The 13,571-nt window shown below is 42.7% G+C and overlaps 1 protein-coding gene across 1 annotated transcript; it reads left to right on the forward strand.

Annotated features, from left to right (window-relative positions):
* The first annotated feature begins 9,789 nt into the window (after positions 1-9,789).
* Positions 9,790-10,428, forward strand: LOC141588158 (uncharacterized). The gene has a single exon (XM_074409612.1). It carries the CDS (start codon positions 9,790-9,792, stop codon positions 10,426-10,428), a length of 639 nt encoding a protein of 212 aa, XP_074265713.1.
* Positions 10,429-13,571: the final 3,143 nt, after the last annotated feature.

The following is a 13,571-nucleotide window of genomic DNA, read 5'->3' on the forward strand; positions in this document are numbered from 1 at the left end:
GTGTTTGTGTTTGTGTATCTGCAGTGTCTGTGTTTGTGTTTGTGTGGTATTGTAGTGTTTGTTTTTACTTTTCTATACACTGAAAGTATTGACAACGGTTATTAAAACAAAACCGTTGTCATTACTAATAACAATGGTTGTCACAAATTAATCGTTGTTATTATTTCTCACTGATTTGCGCCACAATAATATAATCCAAATAACAACGTTATTATATATTACGTGATAAACCGTTGTTATTATGAATGACAACGGTTATTATTTATATAACCGTTGTTATAAGTGAAGACAACGGTTATGGTTCTGGTAACCGTTGTTATTAATTTCCGCGAAAATAAAATAATACAGTTAACAACGTTATTACCAATTCGCGTTAATATGCGTTGTTAAAGGGCCGTTGTTATTGCCTATATTTGTAGTAGTGCCTTTGCAAATGTCAATGTAGAATTCTAGTCTTCCATCTTCATTCTGAACTACATTAGGAACAACATACTCTGCAGTAATGTAATCAACAGGGTCATTTTTAACTTTTGGGTCATTATTGCAACTAGTTTGCTCTTCTTAACCAACCTGCACACCTGAACTGTTACCTATACTGCTAAGTGACTATACTAATTCACTAATATAACTTGCAACACCAACATTTTGTATATATCTTATGCACTCTTTCACCAGTTGAGTCTCAGCAGTTAAATATTCAGGCAGTAAACCTTGTGCTGCTAGTTTAGACTTGTGCATATGAGGTAGAGGATAATCAATTCAACCTTTCAGTGGCATAATTTCCAACATACATGCCTGCAATGTGATGAAAACATGGTTAAGCTTAAGCACATCTAACTCTCTAAATAGTTTCATGGTATTGTCAACAAATTCTGACAATACATTAGACTTTTTTTTTTTTGAAGAGATTGAATGGCTCTAAAAAAAGCCCAAATCCAGTACATTTAAATTAGGAGAATTTGGTGGTTAATGACTAAATTTAATATTCCACCCATATGCTCTGGCAATTTTTCTGAAACACAAATTATTCTATAAGACGGTCTCTTACCATGAGACCAGCCCATTTACTAAATGGCCCAAAAAATTCAAAGACTAAAAAAAACCACTCATTAAAACTGATTTCTAAAGCAAAACCGCCATTTTCAACTTCTCAAAAAAAAAAAAATAGAGGAAACCAACGAATAACCTCTTCTCTCCCACATAGAAAAATCATCTTCTTGATCTTAACCAAAACAAAGTTGCTAGTTATCTAAACTTCTAAAATACTATATGACTAATTTGCACCAAAAGAAACTGCCCAAAAAATATTTCTCATAATTTTAATTTTTTATTCAATTCATGATCAGACCTGTCTCTCTAGGGTTTTCTCTGTGAGAGTCCTCATCTCTGTTAATCTTTGTTCCTTCCTTCTTGATCAAGGCTTCCCTCTACGGCGGTGCTTGTAGGTTGGTTATTTTTTTTCTCGTCTCTTTTTGTTTACTGGTTGTGCGTAGGGTTTGGATTGTTCGTTAGGGTTTCGAGGAACGTTGTTTTGGTGGTAGGTTTTCGCCAAGTCTTGAACTTTTTGCTCAGAGTGCTCAATACTAGACTTAGGGTTTACGGTAGAGTTTCTGATGGAGCGCGGTCATTGTAGTAATAGGAAAGGGGTAATGGGGAAGATACCAGGCGATGGGGGCGAGGTGTTTGAATAGGATATTGAAGGGAAGGATGTACAAGGGAATAGGACGATGAAGATCATTGTTGGTAAGATTTAGGCATCGAAGACAATCAATATTCGTGTTGCTATCGATACGATGCTTCGAATACGGAATCCGGTGGGGAGAGTAATGTGTAACGTGTTGGATGCTAGGGAAAGAATATTCATCTTTCGATTTGAGGATGAGCGGTATAAGGTTAAGGTGATGGAAGGGCAACCATGGCACTTTGATAAGTTTGCATGGTGTTTTAATGAACCTAATGGTGAGGAGAAGATGACTGATACAACGTTATTTTATCTTCCTATCTGGGCTCGAATTTATGATGTTCCCATTAAAGGTCGCATGAATGAGGAAAATTTACGACGTCTAGGAGCACAGTTGGGGAGTTATGTTAGAAGGGATGACGCCCCTTTTCCAGAGATGGAACGTGCAGCTCGCATTCGAGTTTTACATGATATTAGAAAGCCACTTAGACCTTCTGTTGATATTCGAATGCCGAACGGGAAAGAGACATCGTTTAGTGTTAAGTATGAAAGGCTGCCCATGTATTGCTACGGGTGTGGTGTACTGGGACATGGGGAGAAAGATTGTGAGAAAGGACCATACGAGGAGGAGGAGCTGAGATTCGGCGAGAACTTGAGGGCTTCACCGTGGAGAGGTGGGAAGGCGGGAGTGGCGGAAGGAAAGAAGACTAGTAGAGATCTAAGACCATATTTTGAAGAAGAGTATAAGCGGAATGAAAAGGAGATGATAGAGAAATTACAACGCTTTGCTTTATCGAATAAACAAAGAGTTATATCGGGACAGACGAGGATTGAGTTGAGTAGCGTAGTAGAGGAGGAGGATGAGGTAGGGTTGACAAATAACGGTAATATGGAGGATGATATAGCATGTCTGTGGTGGGGGCAAGATATGGTTACGAGGGGGAATACCTCGGCTGGATTGGTGGTATTAGTTGGTGATGAGAAGGAGGATACGAGGGGTACTGCGGATGAGCTTGTTCATAACGTCGGTGGGGGGGTACAACTGTAATGGTAGAAACTGGGGTGGAGGTGGGCTTGACTCGTGATGGTGCAGTGACGAAGTCTGGGCAGACGTGGCAGCGAAGAATGTGGCAGGATGGTGGGAATGGCGGGACGGATGCTCGAAGCCAATGCAATCTGATGTTAAACGAGAACCAGAAGAGGTCACGGGGGTGGATGAGGTGGGTGATACAAGTGTGTCGAAAAAGGCTACGATTCACAGGGATGTGACAATGATAATATCTGAGGTGGAGGTTGACTCAGTTCAACCCCGTCGGGCCCAATGAATCTCTTAAACCTTAACTGGAGGGGGCTGGGCAACCCCGCTGCAGTAGGCGGTTTAAGAAATTTGCTCCGTCGGGAAGCTGCTAGTATTGTATTTTTGTGTGAAACTAAATTAAATAGTTGTGAGATGCAGAGGGTATGGAAAAAGCTTGATGGGGTGGCGGTAGATAGTGTGGGAAGGTCGGGTGGTCTTGCTTTTTTATGGCGAAGTGATATTATCGGTTCTCTTCGATCTGCCTCAGTACATTATATGGATTTTGATGTGGAATTTGGTGGGGAAAGGTGTCGTATTACCGGTTTCTATGGTTGGCCTGTTGTGCAAGATAAACATCTCTCGTGGCAGCAACTTCGTATTCTGGAAGGTCAATCGAGGGAACCGTGGCTGTGTGTAGGTGACTACAACGATGTTTTGTATTCTACTGAGATGAAGGGTGGTGTTCGAGCACAATGGCAAATGAACAATTTCAGGAATGCAGTAGACGATTATGGACTAAGAGATCTTCCATATGAAGGTTATGAGTTTACCTTTGATAATGGACAAGCGGATGATGATAATAGACAGAATAGAATTGATAGAGCAATGGGTATGGAGGAGTAGTTTGATAGTTTTCCCTATGCTAAGCTAGTACATTTAGACCGTGAATGGTCCGACCATGCACCTCTAAAGGTGGTCTTTGATAAGCGTGTAAGTGAGGCTAGTGGGCAGAGGAGACGGTTTCGATTTGAGCATATATGGGTGGGGGAAGAGGGGTGTGAGGATGCCATACGTAGGGCGTGGGATGATAATGATGTTGATATACTCGATACTATTTCGAGGTGCGCGAGGGAGTTGCAAAAGTGGAAGGGATTGAATATAGGCAAGATTGTAAGGGATATTACAACTATGAGGAACAAGCTGAGAGAGCTAAACGCGAGTCCAAGAAGTGCTCGGGTTGTGCGCGAGCGACAGAGATTGGTGCGAGATATTGCTAAGTTAATTCGGCAAGAGGAGTTTTTTGGAGGCAAAGGTCGAGAGCTATATGGCTGAAAGACGGGGATAATGTAACACCCGCGAATTTCCCATTTTTAGCATTTGTGATTTATTTAACCGTTCAATTTCTTTATTTATATTTTAAATTATTTAATTTAATTAATTTCGTGTTTAAATAATTTTCATAAAGATTACATTTTTATAAGCTGGTTTATATAAAAGTATATGTATATAGTCGGATATTAATAATAGGTGAAAATAATAATAATATTTCCGTCTTATGTTACCAACTAGCATAGACCGTCGTATTTCATTTGAAAATCTTAACTAAACTCGGACCAACCGTATATCGACAACACATACCACCTACTCACCACACACTCTACATTTATATGTTGTTATTGTTGTTGTTGTTATTATTATTATTATTATTATTATTATTATTATTATTATTATTATTATTATTATTATTATTATTATTATTATTATTATTATTATTATTATTATTATTATTATTATTATTATTATTATTGCTATTGTTATTATTATTATTGCTATTGTTATTATTATTATTATTATTATTATTATTATTATTATTATTACTATTATTATAATATATATATATATATATATATATATATATATATATATATATATCCTCACGTGCCCCACCCGTCCCCCTCACTCTTTCTTCTTCTTCCTTTCTTTCGGATAAACAACAGCAACAACAACCATACTCAACCTCCATTTCCGACATCTTCAATCCCAGATTTCGACTCCATTTGTCCACATTTTCCTCTAATTTTTGTACCATTCTCTTCCTTTTTCCTTCCTCCTTCTTTCAAGGTAAGAAAGTTTCAGTTTTGTTGAGATTTCGAAAGTGCCGTCTTAAGACAACTCGGTTTTATGACTCGAATAACCCGTTTTCTTACTTCTAGTTGACGAGCTTGAAGACCCGGAGGAAAGCTCGTGCTCTTTTGGACGTTTTCACTCGGAAATTTAAGAAGTTAAGGTAACGGTGATAGGTTACTCGACAAATGTCGAAATCTCTTGTTATTATGTCGTTTTGTGTGCTAAGTTCGCGTGTTGAATGTTTAGTTGCGGTAAAGTCTCAATCTTTATGGGGTTTAGCTTTATTTTCGTCTGAAAATGGTGTCTTAGCTGGGTAAGAGTTCAGCTTATTCGTATCCTGTACGTTGTCTTAAAACGACTCGGTTTCGGGGCTACCTTAGGCGTGAATCAGAGTGCACTTATACTGTTTTGGGGTGGAAGTTAGGGTGGTGTGAATGGTGGTTGTGTGGGGGCTGCTCGTGGCTGCTTTAGGTTGTTTTGAATGCTAAATTTCGAGTCGGAAATACGCAGCTATCAGGCTGTTTTGAGTGGTTTATGGGAGGTTGTAATGGTCTAGCTCGGGACGGCAAAACTGAGTATATTTAGACAGAATTTGTTCATTTGTACATGTGGAATTATCGTCTTAATTTACGTTTCGTTCATACATATAAAACCCATCTTAAACTTGTCTCATTTTGGTTGTTGTTACACGGTTTTGTTGGTGGCTGGTTGTACAGGTTTTGGTGGTTAGTTGTGGGTTGAATGGTGGTTGTTTTGGGGTGGAAATGGTGGCTGGTGGTGAGGCCGTGTAGGGCTAGATGTGGGTCGTGCGTGAGTGCTACCAAATGACAACCTTGAGTCATATTTATGGATCGTTTTGGCGCTAGTTTAGGTTATTTGAAATATTTTAATTTCCGTCTCATATTTTATATAACGTAATTCGTCAATATCGTTCTTTTACACATTTATTCAATTGGGCTCATTTGACTCTATGTATTGGGCTCTTTTGGTTTAGTTTGTTGGGCTCACTATAATTTATATGTCAGGCTTACTATATTTCTTTGTTGGGCTTGTTATATTCCATGTGTTGAACTTCATATGACTCATTTGTTGGACTTCATATAACTTAATTGTTGAGTTTAACATGTCTTGATTGTTGGGCCGGACATGATTTGATTATTGGGCTTAATGTGTCCCATTCTTTGGGTTTCTCATTGTTTGATTATTGGACATCTTATAGTTTGTTTAGTGGGCTCATAAATGAGTCACTTGGACTTGGTCACATTTTATTCCATAAATTTCACATAACGTAAATTATTCATTATCGCTTGTTATATTCTATTTAACCAGCATGTTAAATTATGAAGTGAAATATTTATTAAAATAATACATGTACGATATATTTATTATAAATAGTTACTTGTAGTGAGTCGTATTCTTGATAATGTCTAGTATTGTTCGGTTGTGAGAGTCTTGGTCCTATCGGATACTAGAGGTGAGCTATAAGCCCTCTAGTTGCGATATGATCGTCAGGGTTGATGTTCCCATCCGTACTTATGGTGAGATGTAAGCCATAAGTATGAATGCGACATTAGTGGTCCCATTTCATGTATTGTATGACTTTTGGCTTTCAAAGTTCATGGCTAAGGTTTCCATTCACATGTATTATGATGTAATCTTGTTTATCCGTGTCATATGATATTCTATCGTGTTTATATTTATATAAACATTTTTACTCGTATTTGTGACCCAAGTGTGACGTTTTACATTGTGAGGCTACTTGACATTCCTTGTTTACCCTTTCAGACCTTTGGTTACGGTATGTGTGTCATGTTTCCGGATTGGGTTATCCTTCCGTCTCTTCGGACCTTTGGTTACGGTATGTGTGCCACGTTTCTGATTTGGGGTTACTCGACCTTTGGTTACGGTCTGTGTGCCATGTTTCGAGTCTTGGATGCGGATTGGTTACCGCATGTCGAATCGGGTGACGTCCATCCCGAGAGTCTGGATCCAGGTTTAGACTAGGACTGTATTATTATCGTCGTCTTACCAGGAGGTTGGAGTCTAGGTGGTTGTCTTGTGAGTTCATACTAAGTATATGTCTTACACTTGTTGAGTCAAGTCAATATGGATTGGTTGTCTTAGTTATTCTACTCTCTTGAATGCATATTTATTCTAATGCCTCATGCCTATCCCATTAGGAATTTATTATTCCTATCTCATCATGATTATCAATTATATCCCCTCGTTCATTATTGTTCAAATATGTTGTATGATCAATATGTTTAATTAAGTGCTTGTTTACTTGTATTTCGACATATTGTGGCTAGGGGAGAACTTGAGTTACTCCCCACCGACCGTGGCGTTCATGTTTACATGAATGATGGGTGGTGAAGATGCTTACGTGGGGAAGACGTGTGGGCTAGCGAGAACTAAACCCTGGGACCTTAGTTTGCTAGTCTTGAAACCCCTTAACTGTTTATTCGCGGGATATCTTTTCCCCGCTTTCTAGGCTTGGGTTGTAATAACCTAAGTTTGCCTATCGTTGTATTTGTTTCATTTCGTTAGTGGATCCCGCGTGTTAATCTTTAACTAGTAATAAAAAGTTTTAAAAATATCACAAATTTCCGCTTTAATTTATAGGTTATATTTTCCGCGTTATCGCGGGGTGTCACAGATAAAAATACCAAGCTTTTTCATAGGAAGGCTACGCAAAGAAGGCAACAGAACCATATAGGACAGCTTGTGGATGATGATGGCCGCGTGCGGGTTACTAACTGTGCTATTGCTGAAGGTGCCTCGGCTTATTTCTCTAATTTATTTGAATCTTCGAGACCCACGGATCTTGCTGAGTTATTGAGCGGAGTTGAGGGTTGGGTTACGGAGCGAATGAACGACATTTTGTGAGCTGATTATAATGGGGAGGAGATTGTGGAAGCTTTAAATCAAATGAATCCGCTTAAAGCACCATGACCAGACGGTATGAATGCTCTATTTTTTCAAACATATTGGCATATAGTTGGTCCTTCTGTGATTCGTCAATGCTTGAGTATTTTAAATGGTGCGGCCTTTCCGAGCAATTTTAATAGAACCCATATTGTCCTAATTCCGAAGAAGAAGGCTCCGGATAAGATGGTGGATTTTAGGCCAATTAGTTTGTGTAATGTGGTTTATAAAATTGTTTCTAAGGTGTTGGCTAATAGATTAAAGCAATTCTTAGGAGATATTGTGTCAGAAAATCAAAGTGTTTTTACCCCGGGCCGTCTTATAACTGATAATATTCTTCTTGCGTTTGAAAAGTTCCATCATATGAAGAATTATAGGGGGGTGGCGGCCATATGGCACTGAAGCTCGATATGTCAAAAGCGTACGATCGAGTGGAATGGGTGTTCTTGGAGAATGTTTTGCTAAGTATGGGCTTTGACGAGGCATGGGTAGACAGAGTGATGACTTGTGTACGGACTGTGACTTATGAGGTGGTGGTCAATGGCGAGCTGTCTATTCCTATTTGCCCAGGGAGAGGATTGAGACAGGGCGATCCGATGTCTCCTTATCTATTTATACTATGTGCTAAGGTCTTGTCAAGTATGGTGAGGCGAGCTGTGGAGATTGGATCTTTACATGGAATTCGTATTGCCTCTTCAGCACCTGTTATTTCTCATCTTCTGTTTGCAGATGATAGTATCTTCTTTGTTAAGGCAGCTGAGTCAGAAGCTTTAAAAGACAAAGATATTTTAATGGAGTATGAGAGGGCTTCTGGGCAGGTTATTAATCTTGATAAAACGACGGCGTCCTTTAGCAAAGGAACGAGGGGAGTGAGGAAGGAACGAGTGGCAGCAGTGCTTGGGGTTAGGATAGTTGATGTCCAGGAACGCTATTTAGGCCTGCCCACATTGGTTGGCCATTCGAAGCAGGTGATATCAAAAGTCATTCGGGACAAATTGACTAAGAAGTTGCAGGGATGGCGAAGTATGCTATTCAGTAAGGCAGGACGGGAGATTATGATAAATGCAGTTGCCCAATCAATTCCGACATATGCCATGAGTGTCTTTAAGCTACCTGCTAATTTTTGCGATAAATTACGTTCTTTAGTGACTAGCTTTTGGTGGGATGCGGAAGGGGGTAAGAGGAAGATGGCGTGGTTGGCTTGGGACCGCTTGTGTCTTCCAAAGTCGAGGGGAGGGCTCGGCTTTCGTGACTTTAATAAATTTAATAGTGCGTTACTTGGTAAGCAGGCTTGGCGGCTAATGTCTGAAAGTGCACCGCTGATGGTAAGGGTTTTGAAGGCCAAGTATTTTCCGTCGACTGGGTTTATGGATGCGGAACTTGGTGTGGCCCTTAGCTATACCTGGAGAAGCACTTGGGAGGCACGAGATGTGATTAAATTAGGGGCAAGGAAGAGGATTGGAGACGAAATGGACACACGGGTTTGGACTGACCCTTGGTTGCCTGGGTTGGCGTCGAGGCGGGTATTATCAGCTCGAGGAAACTCTAATATGGAGATGAGGGTTGCGGAATTGATGCTGCCATGTACTACTAGTTGGAATAATGAATTGATTCGATCGAATTTTCTTTCATTCGAAGCGGATAATATTATCAATATCCGATTGAGTGCAAGTTTTGCTAAGGATGTGTGGTGTTGGGATTTGACAAGAGATGGCGAGTACTCGGTGAAGACGGCTTATGGGGCATTGTCGAAGAACAATCTGATTATTCGAATGAGAAGTGGTTATGGAAGAAATTATGGAAAGTCCCGGTTTTACCCCGTATCAAGGTGTTTGTTTGGCAACTATGCAACGATGCTATTTCTACGAGAGTTAATATAGCTCGACGGATAAATGGGGTTGGTACTGATTGCCCTATTTGCGTGTGTAATGTGGAGTCTAGTCTTCATGTTGTTCGAGATTGTAACTGGGTTCGAGGGAATATGGGAAGGGATGGGTTTGGATGTGATGTCGGGCATTGATTTCAATCGAGTAAGGTAATGGGTCGAAGCCATGATGAGGGAGTCGGGGATGAAGGAATGCGTAGAGCTAATGACGGGCTGTTGGGCGATATGGGAAATGCGAAACAAGGTGTTTTTGATGGGGTGCGGTGGAGTGTGGATGATGTATTGCGTAGAGTGAGGGAGCTTATTGATGAGATGAAAGGGTCGGTGGTAGGTGAGGAGGTGGTGCGTGAGGAGGAGACTCAAAAATGGCAAAAACCAAAGACGGGGTGGGTTAAGATCAATGTCGACGCGGGAAGAATGGAGGGTGTGGGGCTCGGTCTGGGTGCTGTGTGCCGTGACGATGAAGGGAGAGTGATGTGGGGTGTCACGGTTCAGAAGGAGGAGGTTCGGGAACGGGCAATGCTCAAGGCTGAAGCTGTGCTTATGGGTCTTCACGAGGCTAAGAATATGGAATTGATGAAAGTGGTGATCGAAAGCGATTGTTTGACAATGATAGAAGACTTGCGCAAGCGGAAACGTGGCCGAAGTGATTTGTGTCTTATTTACGATGATATTTATTCGTTATGTACCCATTTTAACACTGTTGAATTTATCTATGTTAGGCGGTCTAGTAATAGGGTGGCCCATGAACTTGCTCATGTAAGGCCTTGGTCGCTTGGTAGACGTATCTAGGTCGATGTACTTCCGCTAAACATTGACGAGCTTGTCGCTTTTGATCGTGATAATGATATATAATCCCGCTTGGGGTTCTTTCAAAAAAAAAATACTATATTGTCAAACTAAAGTTACTAGTAATTAAACTAACATTCAAGTATAAGGCAAACCTCTACATTTACAATGAAATAAAGAAGGTTTAATTTTCATGAGAGTGTAAAATTTTTTAAATTAAAATGGTAAGTGTTCCGGGTGTAATTCCAGAGCAGTTACTTGTTACCACCCGTGCTTGTAGAATGACGTCCCTGATTGAATCCTCCTTTTGGTCTCCTGAAACAATGAACAAACTGAGGGCTCGGCTTTGGCCGAGCGTACTCACTCCGACGCTCAAGTCAGTGGACTTAAAGAGATAAGTTGTTGTTACTTGGCGAAGTATATTGTGTAGAGAGATAAGGAAGATATTACCAGATGAATAGTGATTCTTAGGTTAAATTGTGGATTCTTTCCTCAATGAGGGTTGAGGAGTATTTATAGACTTTCACCTTTTGTCACGTAGTGGCCAAGTGGCCAAGTGGCTAGCAGGTGGAAAGACCGTTCTACCCTCGGCCGAGGGGCCCATGGCAGGCCGGCGGGCCCTGTTGACTCGCCGCCGAGGGGTCTTGGATATGAGTTCGCGGATATGTGCCCCGGCTGGCTAGTTGTCCCAGCCGAGACCCAAGAGACAGGCCGATGGGATGCGTCGGTTAGGCTGTCTAAGTCGTTGACTTGCTTGTGGATATCTTTGACATTGCTCAATATGTTGACTAGGTCAGCGGGTGCAGAATATGCCCCATCAATTTGCCCCCAGCGTAGTCTATGCCGTGGTATGGGCTCCGATGTGTGTTGAGCGTATATTCTGCGTAAGACAAAATCTTCTGCCCCGGCTTCTTCTACCTCGGCCGTACCATACCATATCCCCCCCTCCACATGGATGTGTAAAGGGCATCCGATGTGGAAAAGAAAGTGACGCTGGCCGAGACCTGGGTTGAGAGTGCCGGTTGTTTTTGATTGCCCCCGGCCGGTGCTACCTAGCTTGGTTGATCATGTGGCCGGCGGAGAACAGATACTTAGGAATTTGTTGAGGAAGATGAATAGGCAAAGAGATATGAAGGGGCGTGTTGAAGACGCTTGGTCACTGTTTCATTGATTGACGTTCAACTGTTGCAACGATTGACATTCCGTGGTTGCATGTCTGACACGTGTCTGTTCGCTGATTGGCTGACGTTCCATGGGCTGTGCCCTGATTGGTCCTTCTTCATGGGCTTTCCCCTATAAATAGGGCAGTTAGTCCCTGAAATTGGCCACCAATTTCATTTTCTCTAAAATTTTCTTCTCTCTAAACTTTCAAGGGCTTCCTTCTCTTCTAATCTTTAGAGTCGTTACTTCGGCTGGTGCTTTTCTTCAAGGTAAACAAAAAAAATTTTCTCAATCTCTTATTTTGTTAAGTAATTGTTGCTACCATGTCTTCTGCTGATGCCGGACCTAGTAACCGTGCGCCGGGGTTCCCCGTCGCGTCTTGATGAAGAGGAGGCAGCGGCCGCCGTCCCGTTAAGGTCCAGGGGGGTCCTAGGTCTCCTTCTCCCGAAGTTGACCCGAAAGTTTTGGAGGGTTGGGAGGATGATGACGGCGATGAAGACTTTGATGATGACGGTGAGGAAAGGATTCCTCCTGGTGATGAGAGGCCGCATCTCCTGGATCACGGCGAGGCTCGCATGACCGGTCTTGACCGTGCCTGGACCAATAAATTCGCGGTTGTTCGGTGGAACTCTTTTCGAGGGTCATTTCTCCTTTGGTGAGGGGTACAAAATTGTTATCCCTGAGGAGGGTCAGGCGGTCTGTTGCCCTCCCCCGGGTCATATCGGCGTATATATCAGGCACCTGGAGTATGGGCTCCAGTTTCCTTTGAATGAATACGTCACGACCATCATCAAAGCTATGAACGTCGCTGTGGCTCAACTGAATCCGTTGGCCATTAGGACGATAGTTGGCTTTGTGTGGCTCTGTCTCTTTAAGGGGGAGGTCCCTACAGTTAACCTATTCCGCCGGCTCCATCATCTTCGCCATCGACCCCGGTAAAGTGGGGTGGTACGGCGTGCAGATGGAGTCGGGCTACATTTCCGTTGATAAGCTTTCCTCCCGCAAGGACCGGAAAGAGCGGTGGGTGTACGTTAAGGTGTCGGATGACTATCCGCACGCCCGGTCCTTCCAGCACCAAGTCAACTTGCGGTGCGAGAGTAAGGGGGAGCGTGAAAAATGGGTCTCCCGGAGTAAGCTCAAGATGGACGCCAGTAGGGTTCCTCTTAATGCGGATGAGGAGCGGGCGATGCAGCTGTTTGATGCTGAGAAGGGATGGGTGCCCCCGACTCAGATTATTCTTCAGGATGAGTTGCTTTGCCGCGTCGGCCTCATACCGGCCCTCAACCAGGGTGAGTAGGGTCGGTGTGAGGCCCATCTTTGCCTGTTATGCTCCTGTTTTTAGAGCTTTGTTTTACTTCTTTTATGTAACTCTTGTCTGGTTTCTTGCAGACCGGTTTGGCCAGGATCTGTCTGAGGGGACCTTGAAGAGGTTAGGGCTTGATAAGGACGGGAAGGTCGTTCAGCGGCATCCTCAGGCTGACGCGCATGATCGTAGACTGGCTCCCAACGAACTCATGGACAAGCAGCTGAAGGCACTGGATCCGACGGTGGCTCAAGCACGGGTTCTCGGAGGCGTGCCGAAGAGAAAACCAAAGGCAGCGTCCAGGTCGGCGACGACGTCGATCCCAACTCCCTCTTCAACCTCAACAGTCCAGAAGGAGCATGTGGAGGTCGTCGATATTACCGCGGAGGTGGTGACCGTTGCGAAGGGCCCTCCTCCTCCAAAGATAAGAAAAGAGCCGCTGCCGGCTTCTACCGTTGCCGGGGAAAAGAATGATTCATCCGGTCCTTTATTCAAGAAGGTCCAGACTGGTACGGACCTAACCTGTGGTTCAGACTTAGCTGGTTCATTATGCATTCCCGATGATAGACTCTCTGATGTGTCAATGAACGTTGACATGGATGCGCTGTGTGAATTTTTTGTAGATCCCCCGTCGGCAGCCGCCGTTCTCACTGAGCGGCAATTAGAGAAGCAGCCTGAGAAG

This window comes from Silene latifolia, chromosome 6 (assembly GCF_048544455.1).
Source record: "Silene latifolia isolate original U9 population chromosome 6, ASM4854445v1, whole genome shotgun sequence".
Classification (NCBI taxonomy): domain Eukaryota; kingdom Viridiplantae; phylum Streptophyta; class Magnoliopsida; order Caryophyllales; family Caryophyllaceae; genus Silene; species Silene latifolia.